The sequence below is a fragment of the Ictidomys tridecemlineatus genome, chromosome 7 (assembly GCF_052094955.1).
Source record: "Ictidomys tridecemlineatus isolate mIctTri1 chromosome 7, mIctTri1.hap1, whole genome shotgun sequence".
Taxonomy (NCBI): Eukaryota; Metazoa; Chordata; class Mammalia; order Rodentia; family Sciuridae; genus Ictidomys; species Ictidomys tridecemlineatus.
Genome location: NC_135483.1, coordinates 18,763,753 through 18,781,780, shown reverse-complemented (window position 1 = coordinate 18,781,780; position 18,028 = coordinate 18,763,753). Strand labels below are relative to the sequence as shown.

The following is an 18,028-nucleotide window of genomic DNA, read 5'->3' as shown; positions in this document are numbered from 1 at the left end:
GTCTGAGTCCAAAGCTCCATACTCTTAAGAATTATGAGTTTTGCTTCCCACTTTCATGTTTTTTCTCATTTGGTTTTCTTCTTCTGTTGTCCTTACTTCACAACTTGGTCAAATGTTATTGCCTAAGTCAAAGTGATGTTTCTCAATTGCATTTTCAGTGACTTTTAAACTTGTAGCAGATCAAAAGATCCACTTGCAATGGAGCGACATGGAACAACTTCAGTAATTTTTAGAAGTGCTCAGGCTTATAACATTATCATGTAGTAAAGTATTAGAAATGATTTCAAAAGTTTTATGTTTTAATAATGGAGAAATTCCTTGGTCTTTTTTTTCCAATGTCCCTAAATAGTAATTTAGACGATGTTTATGATATTTTAAGAATGAATATTTATTGGTTAGACCTACTAAAATGTCCTTAAACATTTAAAAAAACCCCATAATTGTATTGTTTCCAAGATGCAATTTACTAATAATATTTTAATCTTCCAGAATACTGCATCATTTTAATTGGTAGAAAACATTTGAATTAGTTTTTATTGAGTTTTCATTATTCAATTAGCTCAATGATACCAGTAAATTCTTTTTTTCTTTCATGGAGAGAAAAAATTGTAAGTATCTGACTCAAAATAGTGTATACGTCATGCTACACAGGATTCAGAAAGGGAAGGTAGATGGAGCGAGAAGAAAGTCTGCAGAAGTAGGAAAATATGACTAAAATATATGTTCTGTGCTGTGAACAGCACCTATTATAACTTTGTACACACGACAATGACAATACAGTTGTGAAGACTGGACATCTGATGCACACGGAAGCACACCGGATCCTGCTGATTACTCTGATATCAGCAGGAATGTTCTAGTTCAAATTTCCACTCCAGCTCATGCACCCTGTTTTATATGCCACTCTCCTTTCTTCATATCTAGCAGCAGGCTACAGAATTGTGCCAGCAAAGCTTATTGGAATATTTCTATATAACCATATGTGGCTTTGGTAGGATTCTACACCTTTTTAGTGATTCAAAGCCTATCTCTGTGTTTCCTGGAGAAATTAATCTAAAAATGCTATTTGCAAACTGACCCAGTTCTTCAAACTGTCACCTACTATAGATACAGGATCAGACAGAAACATATAAAATCATGGTGTGGTTTTCATCTGCTGAAACAGCTGTTTGATAATTTTCAACTCAATATTTTACTCAGGCTTTCCCAGCACTTAATAAAACTAAAAAATTTAACATATCCTTATAGCATTGGAATGATCTTTTAGTATTCTTAGTAGGGTTGAACATTTTTCAAAGAAGAGGGAAACAGGAAGAGATGATATTTGCTAAGTGCCTAGTATGTCCCAGGCATTAGGCATATATCAACTCATTTATTTATTTATTTTTATTTTTTTGCAGCGCTAGGGATGGAACCCAGGACCTCATGCACAGTAGACAAGTACTGTACATTGAGCTGTATCTCTAGTTCTTGACTTATTTTATTCTAAGAACAGTATATACATAATTTGTCAGCCTTATTTCACATAGTCTTTAAAAATTCAAAGAATTTAAATTTCATGAAATCACCTGGGTTATAGGGAGAAAATCTAATAATCAAAGCCAGATTGGTCTGGCCTGAAAGTCAATCATCTTTTCATGACGGCACAATCCGTGTGGTAAAAAAAAAAAAAAAAAATATTGCAAGAGTGTTTGAGAAAACACCTCCATGAATTCTAACTTCTGGATCTAGTGTTCCCTTTGCAGGTAACACCAAGAAGCATTTTCCGATTGTCTGAATGTTTAATAACACAGGCCATGAAAACAAATTGCATTACTTGGCATATGCTGTGTATTTCACAATGGAGATGTGTTTCACCACATTGGAAGTGTGCACCAAAGGGTAAACAATTTGGCACTTTTGGTGAGAGCAAGTCAATGTTAAAATTTTGCAGCCAGGAGTTTTGATTCCCACTGATGAAAGGCTACTTCTCAGGTGGACCTGCTTCTTCTCTGGATAGCTCACTGTCTATGTGATGCCTATTTATAAATGTTTCACTGTCAAAACCAGGTTGGAATGGTGACAGCAGCACTCTTACCTGTGTCTTCTCCAGCCTAGAGCTTTGTCATAATGGAAGAAAGTTTCTCTAAACCTCCACACTTTCCAAGGAGAGTCAAACAGTCCCTACCAAGCCCATTCCAGGGCCAAGCTGCCCTGTCCCCTCCTGCTACACTGACCCTGCGGCTTCAGGCTCCACTAAAACAAATTCTATTTTATGCTTGAAGCCTCTTGATTATCCTTTCCCTATGAAGCTTACAACATGGTGGCTACAAGAAATGGGCCAGGAGTGTTGGTGCATGCCTGCAATCACAGCGATTTGGGAGGCTGATGCAGGAGGATTACAAGTTTGAGGCCAGTCTCAGCAATAAATTTATTGTCTCAAATTTTAAAAAGTTTAGAAAGGATTGGGTTCAATCCCTAAAACGAATAATACAAACAGCAACAACAACAACAACAACAACAACAAAACCCCAGCAACAACAAAAAATCATTAACAAAACTCTAGGTGGAGCATGACACCTTTTTATTAAATAGAAACCTTCATAATTGTTCTTGGGCTGTCTAATATAATGTTCTTATCCAACAGTGTTAGGGAATGAAGCATCTGGGTGAACCATACTTTCTTACATCTTGCTATCACTCGTATTATATATATATCAGAACTATTTTCAAAAAGGCAGAATGTAGATAGACTTTTGTGATTTTTTTCCCCCTCTAGATCCATTATCTGCCTTTCTTTCCTTGCTCTGTGCTCTAAGAGGTCAAATTCTATAGGGAAAATGGCATCATTTAGACCCCCTAGCCTCTGGCTTCCTTTTGTGTATAGCTACTTGGAAGCATCAACAGAAGATTCCAGGCCAGGAGAAAAGTAAGGTTGTGGTATGGACCTATCCCAGCCCCCACTGAGCCACTGTCCCTCTCCCAAGATATTGTCTTCAAGGTCACAGAAACTTGCTCCCTTTGCTTCTCAGGCCAAGGGGTGGTATCAGGCTCCTGCTCCTGCTGAGCCGTGGGCACTTCCCTATCTCTTGTTGGTGCCTTTAAAATAGCTACTCTTTTCTATAAAGTCCCCGTTAAACATTCACTAGTTAATCCTTCAAGGGTGACACCTGTGTCCAGATAGAATCTGGACTGTATTTAGTGATTTCTATGTGTTGTCCTGAGAGCAGTGGTAAATACAAAAGACAAACAAGACATTTATTATAGAACTTAGAGGATCAAAATAGTCCATCTTAAAGTTAAAAAAAAAGATATCAATCTCAATCAGATTTAACATATCAGTGATGTCAAAATTCCTTTTCTGATATTATTTAGGAGCACAGGAAGCGTCTGTCGATAGACACATGCGTTACATGTCCAAATAGGGGTTGCTTTAAATGTGTCTGTAGGGCTAAGTGCCCCAAACCAACCTTTCCCCACTATGGAAAACAAAATTCCACACCTGTGGAAAAGAGGGAGGACAGAGGTCCTCTGTGAAGCCCCCTCTCCCCTAGTGGAACCGTTAGTGTAGGTGATAGCTATCATGGTAGCACTGAGGTTACTTTCAAAGGCTTCATTAACTCAGCTGGAAAATCCTGGGGCAGCTATCTGCAAACCAAATGGAGTTCAATTAATGTATCAAGAGCAAAGGATCAAGACCTATATTTTGAGACTCTACATCAGCAAAAATCCTTCAGCTCCCAGATGGTCAAGTTCAACCTAAGAGCTCTTCAGAAAGGGAAACTGAAATTTTCCTGGGTTGGTGTGTACAGTACAGGAATTAGCCCCAATACGCTCCTGTGGCACTGTGTCTTCATGCAGTTGTGGCTTGGTGCTTAGTGAGCCCTCTCCTCAACTTCTCTCAAAGCGAATCAGAGACGGTTTTTAAGTAGCTTACTGTTGCTACAGAAACCTTACTAATTTATACCCCACTGATTAAAAATGTATGATAATTAGTATGAATGCTGAAGTTTATTTATGAAGGAAATAGATTTTCTTAAAAATAACAAGGCTATGAAACTGCTTTTATGCTCATTAAAATGAATCTTTTGTGCACTCTATTGTATACAAAGATGTAAATTATGCAGAGATTCTTATTGAGAAAAACACAGCAGCTTGGCCATTCATGTAAATCTCTCCTCCCTTATAAGAACCTTGTAAAAAGACTATGAAGTAGGTCTAAGCCCCAAAGAGGAGGAAAAGTAAGAATCCAATATGTGTTGGGAGCACAGACAGCACTGGAGCTAGTAGGAAACTGACTCTGTAGAGCAGAGGAAGTTACAAACTTAAAGGGGCACAGAAAGGATTTCAGCCAGGTGGGGGCCCCTGGGCCGTGCTCAACCTGCAGAGGCTCCGAATCCCATGGAGAAGGTCAGGGCTGAGGACAAGGGTCCAGCTGCTGGCAGCTGGGTGTTCTCCCATTTTTCACCCCTCATCCACAACTGAGGAAAGAGACTGGATCATTCTTTCCTACCTAAGTGAATGAACAGACACAGAGAAAACTTCTCCAACACTGACATTTGCAGAATTGGAAGGTGCCTGTTAATAAGGAAGGCTTGCCAAGCAACAACTCGACAAGAATTCTCACCACTGACAAGCCCCACCCACACACCCATAGGTTTTAACAGGTTTCTTATTCTCAGTCTAAATAAAAAACAGACTAGAAAGACTCAGCAGCCGTTTGAGGAGACTTCCAACAGCAAAGGTGAGGATCCAAACAAACAGAATGGAGAAACAGAAAGCACACACAAAAACTAATTAATAGTCTCTAAGAATTGACAAAAAAAAAGTGTCATCCTGAAAATAAGAATGAAATTCTATGAAAAAAAAAAAACAATTGACAGCAAAAATATTATAGTTGAAATGTAGACAAAATACGTTCATGGGAAGGGTCAAAAAATAAAACCATGAGATGGAAATAGGGGAAAAAGAATCAGACTTAGGACACCATCTAGGGGGACCAAGATCCTTCCAGGAAGGTGACTAAGAACAAAACAACATCAATGTGGGCAACTTTCCCACACCTCAGTGGTGAGGACCTAGATTGGTCCAAATAGGCTACAAAATAAATAATCAACTCCTACTGCTTTGAAACATAAATCTTGTAGTTTTATTTGAAATTTAAACTCTCTGCCTTTATTATTTTGATGGCATTGAAATTGAAATTTTTATTTAAGACAGATTTAAAAAGGGAGCATATGGCCTATTGTGTTAGGTGTGTTATAAGTGGGACCAAGCAATGTCTCCTAGTCTCACTCATTGTATATGTTGAAAAATCATGTTCCTATTTAGGACTTGTTTCCTATTTCAAACATCAGACTAATGCAACCCAACGTCTCTGAATTTCCCCATCACAGTCACTTTTAAGACAGCAGTTGAAATGTTACTACATATTCTACTTCTTATATTTCTCAAAGGCAGACTAGGAATATTGTAGGGTCAAACACCAAGACCATTTTAAGAAATATACCTCTTTTTATGCCTTTCTCCAGTAACAAAATATTTCATTTGTGAAGCAACTATAGACAGACAGACAGACAGACAAATCATGACTATAATGGTATTTCTGGTGGTAGAGGGCAGTCCATAATTTCACAGTTTTTTTTTCTTTTCGTTTATTTGTTTTCAGTTTTGAATGCAATGGTAACTGTTTAATTTATTTTTTTTAAATTACAGTTGAATAAAAACAGAACATTGGCTTTTATTCATGATATACATAGCCAATTATAAGCTTTGCTACTGTGATGTTTCAGGAAGCTACCCTGTCCCATGGCATTGCTGGGCACAGCCCATGTGGCAGTTCTGCTGGTTTGAAGTCCCTTCTCTGCAGCTCTCCCAAGTTGGAGTTGCACGCGAGTAGCTCTATGCTCTGAGGTCTGCTGGGTGGCTCTGCTCCCGTGGTCCCACTGGGTCTTGACTTAGTAAGGACTTTCTGTAGTGGTCTAGAAAGTTCTCTGCCTGGGACCTGGGGCCCTCCTATACATCCTTTGATATCTAGGTAGTGACAGCCATGGCCAACAGTTTGGGTACCATGTGTACCAGTAGAGATGGTGCTATGCAGATGCCACCCAAGTTTGCTACCTGTGCCCTCCAGAGGGACAGTCTGTGCCACATTTTGGAATCTTGGGCCTTCAGCCAAAAAGTAAAGTGCTGTACCATACTGTGAGGAGCAGGCCTGTTCCCAAGGCCTGGGCATTCTGAGCCTGTGATGGGTAAAGAGGCTGCAAAGATCTCCGAAATGCCTTTGGAGTCATTATTCCACTGACCTGATGAATAATAGCTTTTGGCTTCACCTACCCATACCTATCTTCTTAGCAAACATTTTCTTGGCATACCTTTTGTGTTCTGTCTGAACACACTTTTCATTCTTTATGTCATGGCCAGTCTGAGCATTTTCCAAATGTTTAAATTCCCCTTCCCTTTTGATTGTAAATCTCCTCTTTGATTTGTTTCTCTCATTTTGCATTTCACGATAAGCAGTCAAGAGAAGCCATGCCATACCCTCAGCACTTTTAAATATTTCTCTGTCAAATATCCTAGTTCATCCCTGAAAATACTCCTACACCACAAACACAAGTCAGCCAAGGTCTTGGCCATTTTATAACAAAGATCAAAGATGGCCCTTTCTCCATTGTCTAATATCATGTTCCTTTTGAGACCTCACCAGAAATGCCTTTATTGGTTAAATTTTTACTAATGTTCTCTCCAGGGCCCTTCAGGTGATCTTTAAGAAGATGAAGATTTTTTTATACCCCTCTTCTATTGAACCTGCACCAGAATCACCCTTAAGTTTCCTTTCACAGTAGTGTACCTGAAAATTCTTCCAGCCTCCACACATTATGCAGTTACTTATTTGTTATAGAAATATGCCACTTTTCAGCACCAATTTTTTGTCTTAGTCTTTTACAGGCCACTATAATAAAATATCTTAGCCTGGGTAACTTATAAACAACAGAAATTTATCTCCTGCTGTTCTAGAGGCTAGGAATTCTAGGTGTCTAGTGGAGGCCTGTTTTTCATAAGTGGCATCTATTACATGTCTTTACATGTTGGAATGGCACATAGGCTTCCTTGAACCTCTTTTATAAGGGCACTATGCTATTTATGGGTAAGTGACTGTGTGACCTAATTAATACTACTGCATTGAAGGTTAGGTTTCAACATACAAATTTTTGAGGGGACATAGACATTCATGTTATAATAGGTAAGGAACTAGGTATCAGAGACTGAAAGTAAAAGAGTATAAGTAATGACACTGAGATTCAAACCCATATTTTCTATCCTCAAATCTAGAGATTCAATGATCTTAGGAGGTATTTCATTTGTACCTCCATTTTAGATATTTAAAATGTGTCCCTCATACCATTATATATTGTTTTTACATTTTTCTTCTGTTTCTAAAATGTGGTGTCAATCATGACCTCTTGACATTAATTTTGGTTATGAAGCCACCATTATGCCACTGTCTAACCAAGGATGAAAAAATAAAAACAAACTTATTGTGTTAATCTCTTCAGAGGAGAAACGATTTTCACAAACAGACTTGCTGAGAAGAAAAGACAGGTTTGAGCAGCTAACGAATCTCCATTCTAGATGAACTCAATGATGGAAATTTTCAATAGTATTCAAAGTTTAATGAGTATAAGCTGAGAACTCTATATTAGATATAGATGGCAATAATGCACCACCAAATGCTGGGAATGGGGGAAAAAGGTTAAATTAGTAAAACAATTATTCTTTTGTTGGTAGTCTCCTAAAGACTATGTGTGTAACTAATATTTGAGATTATCTAAATCTCTTAAACAAGGTGATATGAGAGCAATATCAGGAAGCTGGGACAAGAAAGTGATTAAATTTCATAAGCAAAACCTAATTTACTGATCCTCATCAGAAGAAAAAACCCTGTGAAATGAAGGGGATTAATTAGCCATGAAAAGACAGGGGAGCACCTCATGGGGAAGCCCCAGGCTAATTTATGTACAGCTCAAAGGAGAGGGAGTCTTGGCAAAGCAGAAATTTACATAATGGTCACCTTGACAAGGCTCTCCCCATCCCCGAAAGGAAGGGCCTCCAATTTCCTCGTCTAAAATATACTTCTTCAGATCTATTAGCACCTCTTGTATTGATTCCACACTCACCAAATAACTTCTATGACAGTTAAATTTCTCATGTAGTGAGATCATGTATCCTTTGTAAGTGGCTCTGAGGTTAATGTGTGTCTACCTCTTAGAGAGGAATTCACTCTCATAATGCTACTGAATCAAGTTGTAGATCTTCTGTGGCTGAATCTCAGGTGCTGGCTTGTGGTGACATTACTGATGGGGAACATATCAGACCCCTTGGAATCACCAAGTATGTTGAGTGGAGCTTTTCTATTTGAAAAGAGGACAGGAACTTCTGTGAGTTTTTCATTTGTTCACCACAGAGATGCATACTTTTTTTTCCAAGAGTAGTTGTGTATTTCTCTCTGTACTATAACCAGGAAAACCTACAGGAACTCTGGTGTGAAGTAGAGCACATGGTTGTGACTGACACCTTGTCAACTGCCCATGTTGGTATAGCTGCTCTCAATCCAGTAATAGACTTGGGTAATAGATTGTCTGGTTTCTTTAAGTTCCCTACCTCTGTCAACATACAACTATGATTTTATTTATTCTGTTATCTCAAGGTTATTTTAGTGGAAAGTTTTATTTTTTATTCAAGAAATGTTTGAAAAGGTAAAAATGCCCAAAGTAGATAAACATGCCATCTATAATTTATTAACAAAATATTTTTGAATGCATACTTTTGCACCAAAGTTCCAGAGAGCTGGGACACACTAAAATAAAAATACAGGGTACCTCAGAGTTTGAGAAGCTCTGGAACTAGGTAGGCATAGGAAAGATTTGCAAGTCATTAAGAAAGGTACTGTAGAATGAATGGAGGTGTAGTGTACAGAGGGGGTAGGGGGACATCCTGTCCAAAAAGATTGCCTGTGCTGAGGCTTACTGGGAGAGCAGGAAGTTGTCAGGAAGCAACTGTAGGAAGTTTACAAGTTATTTAAGGGCTGCTGGATTATAAAGGAGGAGGTGCGCAGAGCTGAAGAGTTGGGGAAGATCCAAAACTTAATGAGGTTTTCATGCAATACTGAGGTGTCAGGTGTTAGCACAGGTGATAAAAAGCCATTTGATCAAAAGGGTAAATTTCAAGTTTCTCTCCTTCTCTAGACTAGCAGGGTTGAAGTAGATGGGGATGGAGAAGGAGCAAGTGGGAAACAAAGCACCCAGTCAGAAATAGATCCAGCAACTTTGAGGAACTGAGGCTGTGGCCTGGACCAGGGTAGCGGCTATGAAGGCAAAGAGCTGAATATGAAAAGCAAGAGATGTGTAAGAGGTAGAATTTTAAAAATGCTGTAATCATTGATACCCACGAGCAGGGAAAGGTCCTTGTGCAGTCGGTGCCTGTGGAGTGACCTTTTTTACAGAAAGAGCAGCAATCTTGCCTGCTGTTCTATGGCTGTTTCTATTTGAGAAATTGAGCATTAGAGGTTTTAATGCAAACTCTAAGCAGCTGTGTGTCACCAACTGAGAGGATTAGCCCCGAGATGCTGTAGCATTTGTCATCAATTCTCAGGTTTTAGCACCCAGGAGACCATTAACTCCTGGCTTACAGTGCAGGTGAGCTGTTCTGCCAGGTGCAGAATTTGGAGGCAGTGGGGACAAGGATTCAGAAACTGGGCTTGGTGACAGCCAGGCCTGGAATTCCAGATTTGCTGTTGGCTTCAAGTCTCACTTCTCATGAAGTTTTATTGTCAATAAAATGGAGATGAGAGGACTTAGGACCTAGGATGGCTATTTAAAGTAAATGAAATTCTTGCTTAAATTCATGTATATGTTGTCGAACCAAGATTTCACCATGAGTTGAGCTGACCACACAGTTTATACCTGTTTTTTTCTTCTTGTTTCTCTTTTATATTTACTACATGCATTATTTACATCACTTTTATTTTTAAAGAAATGGTACAATTTTAGTTCATATTTCTCCTTTGACCCAAGAGTTATTTTATGGAGAAAACTTAAAAGTCCAAGAAGAAAGACATTATGCATTCTGAGGTCTTAATTTGTTATTGGCTTTCTAGTTTTATTCTATTATCATCAGAGGATGTTATTTGCATTACTCATACCTTGTGGAATTTACTGTATTTTCTTTGTGACCTTATGTGTGGAGATTTTTGTGCATGTTCTATGCAGATTTGAAAAGAAAGTGTTTTCTCTATTACGAGGGTACAGATTTTGCAATGTATCCCAGTCTGCCTTATGAATCATGTTGTTGGTGTCTCTTATGTGCTCTTTATCTTTTGTCCTTCACTTCCCTGTAGTGGTGTGTGCTAAATTATCTAATATGAGTGCATGTCTGTCTCTTTCTTTTTTGCACTTTCTGCTCTAAAGGTTGCTGCTGTCTTATTTGGTATGCATTCATAACTATTGAATGTTCCTTGTGAATTCTGGCCTCAGTGTAAATCAGTCCTTCCTTGTCTCATTTTGTGTTTTTGAGCCTACAATTTACCTGGTCATTTGTCAAGATCAAAATCGAGGCCTTTTTGCTGCTGTTGGTAGTTTGCATTTGCCTTGTCTGCTTTCACTATATCTCTCACCTTTCAAATCACTTTGTGTTAGCAGTCTCTCTTGTATTCTGCATAAAGTTGTGTTTTGCAGATTTTACATTTCTGATGGTATGCTCTACTCTGACCAGTATATAATTGGAATTCCACAAAACATTTGTTTATTTTCTTCTTTTCCTCAACCAGGGGAAGTCTCACCAAGGTCCATGATCTCCTTGCTAACAACAGTTTAGACCCATCTGCACCTGAAGTCTCCTTGGGAAGCCTCTGGCTTAGCCAAATCCTCGTTTTCATTCTGTCTTTCTTGTTTTGACACCCTGGTAGAGCAGGCTCTCCCTCTCCCACGTGGGAGGCCTGCAGATGTTCAACAAAGGTGCATTTGAAGAGCTCCGACATAAAGGTTTTCAAACCTATTCTCTTCTACAGGCTTGATCCACAAAATGAAGTTTCCAATATTTGATTCAGGCCTGATGTCAACCAAAACATTCTTTAAAATATAATTGACTAATCTAGGAGTAACATTATGACATATAAGTCTACCACTAGAAGGAATCCTAGAAATCACCTCATTGGAATTTCTCCCCAATGTATTGATAGCTTTTGTGACCCCTCAATAAAGTTTTCCAGTCTCTGTGCATTTTCTGAAAATAACTGGCTACTACCTGATGCTGTCACTCATGCTATAGGCAGGGGTTTGAAGCCCAATCATACATTATACTAGGTATATGATGTTACCAACTTATATTAGCACTCTTAGCCTCAATTATTTATCTATAGGATGGAGATCATGATAGAAACTCAAGAGGACTAAGCAGGGTTATAATGTCAAAGACGAGGCAGGTAAAGTAAAACACACTAGGCAGGTAATTAATGGAATCCCCTAAGAATAGATAACAGGGGTGACTAGGAGGGTTCATTCCCTTCTCAAAGGAGAAACTTCTACCAATATCACTAGGTCTTTCAATTTTTCTTAAAAGTAGAAATCTGTCATTTTTATATGAATTTTCCCGATTAGGTCAACTAATTTAGATTTCTTTAGAACCCTAGCTAGACCACTAAAAAACAGCATTTATCTGTGATCTGGATGGACCCGTAGACAGCAATTTCTGGCATGAATTAGTGCAAAGCCTAAACAAGACAAGCACTTCATCCCATCTGAGGCCTCCATGTCAGGTTCTTGGGAGAAAAGACTTGTCTGGCTGGGTGGGTAAGAGGCCAGGGAAGAAGAAACTCGGGATAAGCAACACATGATCAGCAAGCAGGCTCGCGAAACAGGCAGAAATCACGTGGGAACAAAATGGAGAACAGAGTGGGAGTCCATTAACAAGGACTTCGGCTCCTTAGGCCTGTTCTGACTCCTCTCTTGCCTCTACTTGCTGGCTGTCTCAGCAGTGGCCCAGCCCTGAGCAGGCATAACTGACAGAGGAGGGGCAGGTGAGGAGGGCCCTAGAGCTTCCCTGGAGTGAGCTCACTGGCTGAGAACAGAAAAAGACACCAAGCTGGGAGCCAAGAAGGCAATTTTCTCCCTTGCCCTATTCCCTTTGGCTTTTCCCCGTCAGCAACTCTGAACCTAGCCAAATATTTCCTATTGGGGTGGGTTACAGCTGTCCCACACATGTTATAAATAAGGACCAGTAGAGCCAAGCCTATTTTTAGCACTTTAATGAGAATGCAGAGGTCACGCAGAACCCCCCATCCTGGCTCAGTTCCTGCTCTTTCTATGTCTCTTACTTTCCTCCAACACATACATTTTTCTATTCAGATGATTTAAAGTAAGATTTTTTTGGGGGGGATGTTACCCCAAATATTTACTTCAACTTAGCAGGACTCCTTCTGGTTGCCCCGGATTGGTGATACATCTGTCCTGTGGCAAAGTCATGCACAGACTTTGGGAAGCAGCACTCCAGGCATAGTCTGAAGCTGCTCCTTTTTCTCTCCTGAGCATAAAGGGAGGTGAGTAGAAAACAGCTTCAAGGCTTCTCTCATCTAACCCTTCACGTGATGCTAAGCACTTTGCCTGGATTTCCCCTTTGAACCCTCACAACTGGTTTCTGTTATAATTATTCCCATCTACAGATGACAAAAATGAGGTATCCGTGATTTGAGAAATATGCACAAAGTCACATAAGCTGGCAATGATAGAGCCAAGAATGAAAGTTGGGGTCCTAATTTCAATCCTTCCAGTCTTTCCAATGCTAGGGCTCAGCATGCACAGTCTGCAGGAAGGTGAGAGCAAGGAAGGAGGGTGGACCAGGGACAGGGGTCTGGCTGGAGGCCCACACTCTTAGCAGGGCTCATTCTTGCTGTTCTCTGGGAACCAGGGAGAGTTTTCAGATCAGGAGCAGAGCCTGGCAAAGGGCCTGCTTCACCTCAGAGGCCAAGGAGCTGCTGAGATAAGGAGGAGAGTTTTGGCTCTCGTTACCTGTTCTCGGGGTCAGCCAAGGCCATACTCCGAGTGACGTAGCACATTTTGAGGGGGATGCTTTTCCGGTCTCTATGGAAGGAGAAGGACTGCGACGACAGAGGGTCTGAGGAGCCGCCCCCTAACCGAGGGGACTCAGGAGGGGGTGTTTCCCAGCCGATCTCAGACACTGGAGATCCTTTCTTCACGTAGGGCGTGGCTTCTCGCATGTACTTCACTGCAAGCAAAGAGACAAGAAGAAAGGCCCTGAGTACTTTTGCAAAGTCTGATTTGTGTCTTTGAAAGAAACTTGCATCAGACAAGCTCTTAATACTGAACCTCTTAAATTCTGAGCAATATTCAGAAATTCTGTTCCTCTGAACATAATTATGCTACTATTTAAATTATATACCAGTGTGGCTCTAGGAACTTGCTATGACTGTGTCCTGTGGTTTAGAATGACTTGTAGCTTTTTGCCAACTGTAGCAACATCCATCTTTTCTGATTAAAAGTCGCATTCTGGGAAAAGGCTGAAAACAAATGGGCCGAGAGTGAGAAAGCATAACTTAGGCCTGAAGATGTGCTATTTAATAGAGATGCAAGAAATCTGGAAGTCATGTTTACTGCCCCTGACTAGGTTTCTGTCCAGAAGTAAGGGTAGGGCTTCAATTTAATAGTGCTGAGAACATATATACAAAGACAAACACAAGAAAGCACATTTTCTGGCGGTAACAATTTGAGTAGCGAAAAACATGATTTATCAGATCTGAAAACTAGAAAAATGTCAGCTTAAATAAATTGTAAGATATTTCATAGTCATTTAAAAGCGATATTGATGTAGATGTGTTGATGTAGAAGATTCTGTAAGATGTGTTATTAGTAGAAACAGACAGCAGTCTCATGCTGTTATATCTTTGTAAAAAAAGTTGCAAATATATATGCCTGTATGTCTAAATAATTTCTGAATACACACACAAGAAAAATTAATACTAGTCAATAGTTAGTCTTAGGAGTGGAAATAAAAGTCAAGATGATGAAGAAATAGGCTTTTGCTATTCATTTACTATTCTTTTAGAAAATCCTCATGTTTGTGTGTGTGTGAGTGTGTGTGTGTGTGTGTAAATTTATAAATAAAAATTTAAAGGCCAAATATAATGTAAGAGATAAATGGGATAGACTGAAATTCTGCCCTTTTCTGTGTTTGTCTTGGTATTGTGGAAGCTATTTTCCTATTCTAAATTTGAGCATTTGTCCTTAGACAGTTTTTGAGTTGACAGGGCAACCAGATTCTTGGAATGTGTAGTATGAATGTCTGTATCCTTCTGTCATTCACACACTCTGGCTCTCTGCTGCATGGGGAGGCAGGGGAAGTGACCAAGTCCCTCACAGATATCTTTAAAATTACAAATGGCTATAGTTTGCAATAAGTGAAAACTAGGAGACATTTCCTCCAGATCTTTAATAAATCAGTTCACAAATTAGTGCTCCCAGTGTGAAAGACAAAGAATCAGGTTTAGGGAGAATACAAAGAAAAACAATATGTAGTTTCCCTACTGGAGAGTTAGAACACCCAGGGTGTCTATAGTAGATGTTCTTGGTGTCTGGATCCCTTTTGCTGTATCCCAGCTGCTATGGTTTGGCAGAGAACAACTCATAGCTGCACTTCCACTCTGTAGAACTGCTTTTTCCTCAGCAGAGGATAGCAAGACTGGAAGACCACAGAATTGTCAACCAGTCCCTAGATAGAGGCTCTGTTTCTAGGGAAGCCCACCTAAGAGCAAACATAAAATGTACACAAACTATGTGGCAAAATAGAATGAGCTAAGTTTTATACTAGAAATAGAGTACCTTGGAAGAAACCATGGAAAACAAATGAATCCAGGAGTGTGAAATACTGATCAGGTTCACAATAGTTTTAATAAGAAAAGAAATATATCCAGATTCATGTAGTATGTATGTATGTTGGGGGGCTTAATCACAGATGTCAAAAACAACCCTATTAATACAAGGCAAGGGAGAAATCATTTAATACAAACATATATTTTAAAAGAAGATTTCAAAGTTTTAACTAAATATAAGGGCAATTAGGAGTACTGCATGGCTTCATGGTTGTCCCCAGTGTGTTAGCACAGTTATAGTCACAAAAGGAGAAAGATTATTATTGAACCAGGTATTTTAAGAAATATTTTTGTTTCTGGCACTGTGTTTAAGCAGGAACACAGCTGTACCTAGGAACAAATGCAGAAAATTTAGGGGGAAAGACTAAGACTATCTGTGAAATAAATAGACCTCTTCAGGAGATAATAAAATTTTCATCTCTAAAACCATTTGGTAGGAGCTAGAACACTGCTTAGCTTTGTGCATTGCAGAGTTATACTTTTTGACATATAGGAAATTCAAGTATCAGCTGAGATTGGTTGAAGATTTTTTCCTTTGGTTGCACTGGTATCCTGGCTAGAATGTGGGATGAGTATTTCAGGAATGAGAATTAGGGATGCCTCATGAAATAAGTGGCATTAAAACTTGGCCTTAAAGGCTAGCTTGGACTTTAAAAAGTAGAGATAAGAATAACAATCTTATATAATATATTCTAATTTTCAATTTTTATTGAAATTCCATAAGAAAGAGAAAGTTGTACCTGAGTTTGGAAGGGGGATAATGAAGTAACACTTGTGCCAAATATTGAATCGGATGCCTCAAGTATCCTCCCATATTTAAGCTCCAAAATTACCACTTAAGGTTCCACTTTATGTTTACTAAGAAAACTAAAGTCTAGAAATTATTGAGCATTGATATGCCAACAGTAATACACGAATAAGAATATGCTATTATCCTTTTCAAACCCTGCTAGAAAGAAATGCCTTATATGGCTATTCTAACTCGGGTGAGTTCTAGCAGTTTTATGTAGTTTATCCCTTATGGTATAGTATTACTGTACATACCAGCACACCAATGCTCAGAAGTGTATCTTATATGAAGTCACATGGTAAGCAGTGAAGTCCGATTTAGTAGATATCATATTCTTTCAAGAAATCTGTCTTTGCCACTTAGATGAAGGATGCAAAAATAATAAGCTAACAGGTTTGGGTTTATTCTATGGGCACTAGTGATACTCATGGTGGCCTATGAGCAAGACAGTGGCAAAATCAAAGATCAGAACTCTAGAGAGAACTTTTATGTATAATTAAAGGAAAAGATGTCAGGATGGTTTCACCATTTCCAGAGCCACAAAAGGTTAGTGCCAGAGACCAAGAAAAACTCCAGAGTATTCATTTAAGGTTTGAGGAATCACAGAAACTGTGATTTGATACACTTTTGGGCAGAAGCATGAGAATGCAGAAAGTTAGCCTGGAAGCAGATATTTACCCAGTATATGGTACAATACTAGAATAATTCATAAAGGAGAGACAACATACAAATATGCCTTGCAGAAAACATGCATAATAGGGAATAACATTTAATATAGATTGTTTCTTTTAAGTTACCAACCAAGAATAAAGACAGAGAAAATAAATTAACCAGATAGATGTGACAATTTAAAGATAATTTATTAATTCAACCACGATTTATCAGTCACTTTTCACAAGCTGAGAACTGTGCTATCCATGAGATTTGATAAGAAGTGACTCCTGATTAAAAGGAACTGAAGCCTAGAAGAGGAGGAAGAAAGCAAGTAGGTGATGTGAGTGTTTGCATTAAATATTGAACCTGACTTAAGAAGGTCCTAAACTTCACAAGTCTATGGGGACCTAACCGAATTAAATGTAAATCCTTTCTCAAAACAGCTATTTCATCTTAGGCTTCAAAGAATCTGTATGAATCATATTTAATGACAATAAGCTGGCATAACATCAAAATGCTTCACCCAAGAAAACAGGTACCCGGAGCAAGAGTTAACACAGCAAGAAGCTGACAGCAAGAACAGACTTATATATACTGCAAAGCTACGAGTATGTTTATAGAAACAAATAAGAGTTTGAAAGAATCTTCCAGAAATTACTTTTTAATGTGATACACAGATTGGTAAAAGAACCAAACAGAATGTCTAGCAATAGTAATAATAGTAGCAACAACAACAACAATATTATAATTAAAACTTCAATAGACAGGCATGTCAGAAGAAGAAATTAGTAAATTGTAGATAAGAAAAAATTATACAGAAGGTAGTGCAAAGATAAAAAATGAAAAATATAGAATAAAGCTTAAGAGATACGAAGGATGAAGCAAGAAGGTCTAATATATGTATAATTGAAGCCCCAGAAGACTAGAGAGAATGTTGAAAGCTTAAGAATTTTCCTGATGCAAACATATCAACCCAGGATGTAGTGAAAACAAATTGCAGTTTTCTATAAACTTCTTGTTTAAAAAAAATGACAAAAGATTTATCCAGGCTGAAGAGGGGGGAAAAAAAAAGGCCGGCCCAGTGGTGCATGCCTATAGTCCTAGCGACTTGGGAGGCTGAGGCAGAAGGATTGTGAGTTCAAGGCCAGCCTCAGCAAAGGTGAGGTGTAAGCAATTCAGTGAGACTCTGTCTCTAAATAAAAATATAAAATAGGGCTGGGGATGTGGCTCAGTGGTCATGTGATCCTGAGTTCAATCCCTGGTCCCCCCAACCCCCAAAAAGAAAAATTAATATTTAGAAATCATAATAAACAACATATTAGAGATGTCAGATTAGGTAATAAGTATAAAAAGGGAAAGTAAAAAGATATTTCAGTATCATTCTTTGCTTCCAACATCTGTGAAAGCAAACTATCATCTATGGCTAAGTAAAGATTAGTCTCAAATCCAAATTCCTTTAGCCAAATATGATCTTAAAATAGTTTTACATTTCTTTCAGTCAATAGTTAATAAATTAAATGTATGATGTATAATATAGTATTACGTGCATGCTGCTGTTAAGATCAGAATGAATACAAATGATTTTACTATCATGTAGTCAACATGTAACAAATGGCAGGTAAGTTTTCATGTCAAACACAAGTTATAATTATAAATAGGCAGGTAGA

General features: G+C 38.6%; 1 protein-coding gene across 1 annotated transcript in view; it reads right to left on the bottom strand.

Annotated features, from left to right (window-relative positions):
• Positions 1 to 18,028, bottom strand: part of Sntb1 (syntrophin beta 1) — a 231,076-nt gene that overhangs the window by 119,989 nt on the left and 93,059 nt on the right. Inside the window, exon 2 of the mRNA XM_005316196.5 lies at positions 13,041 to 13,257. Within this exon, the coding sequence (XP_005316253.1) occupies positions 13,041 to 13,257 (217 nt within the window). The remainder of the gene's footprint in view (positions 1 to 13,040; positions 13,258 to 18,028) is intronic.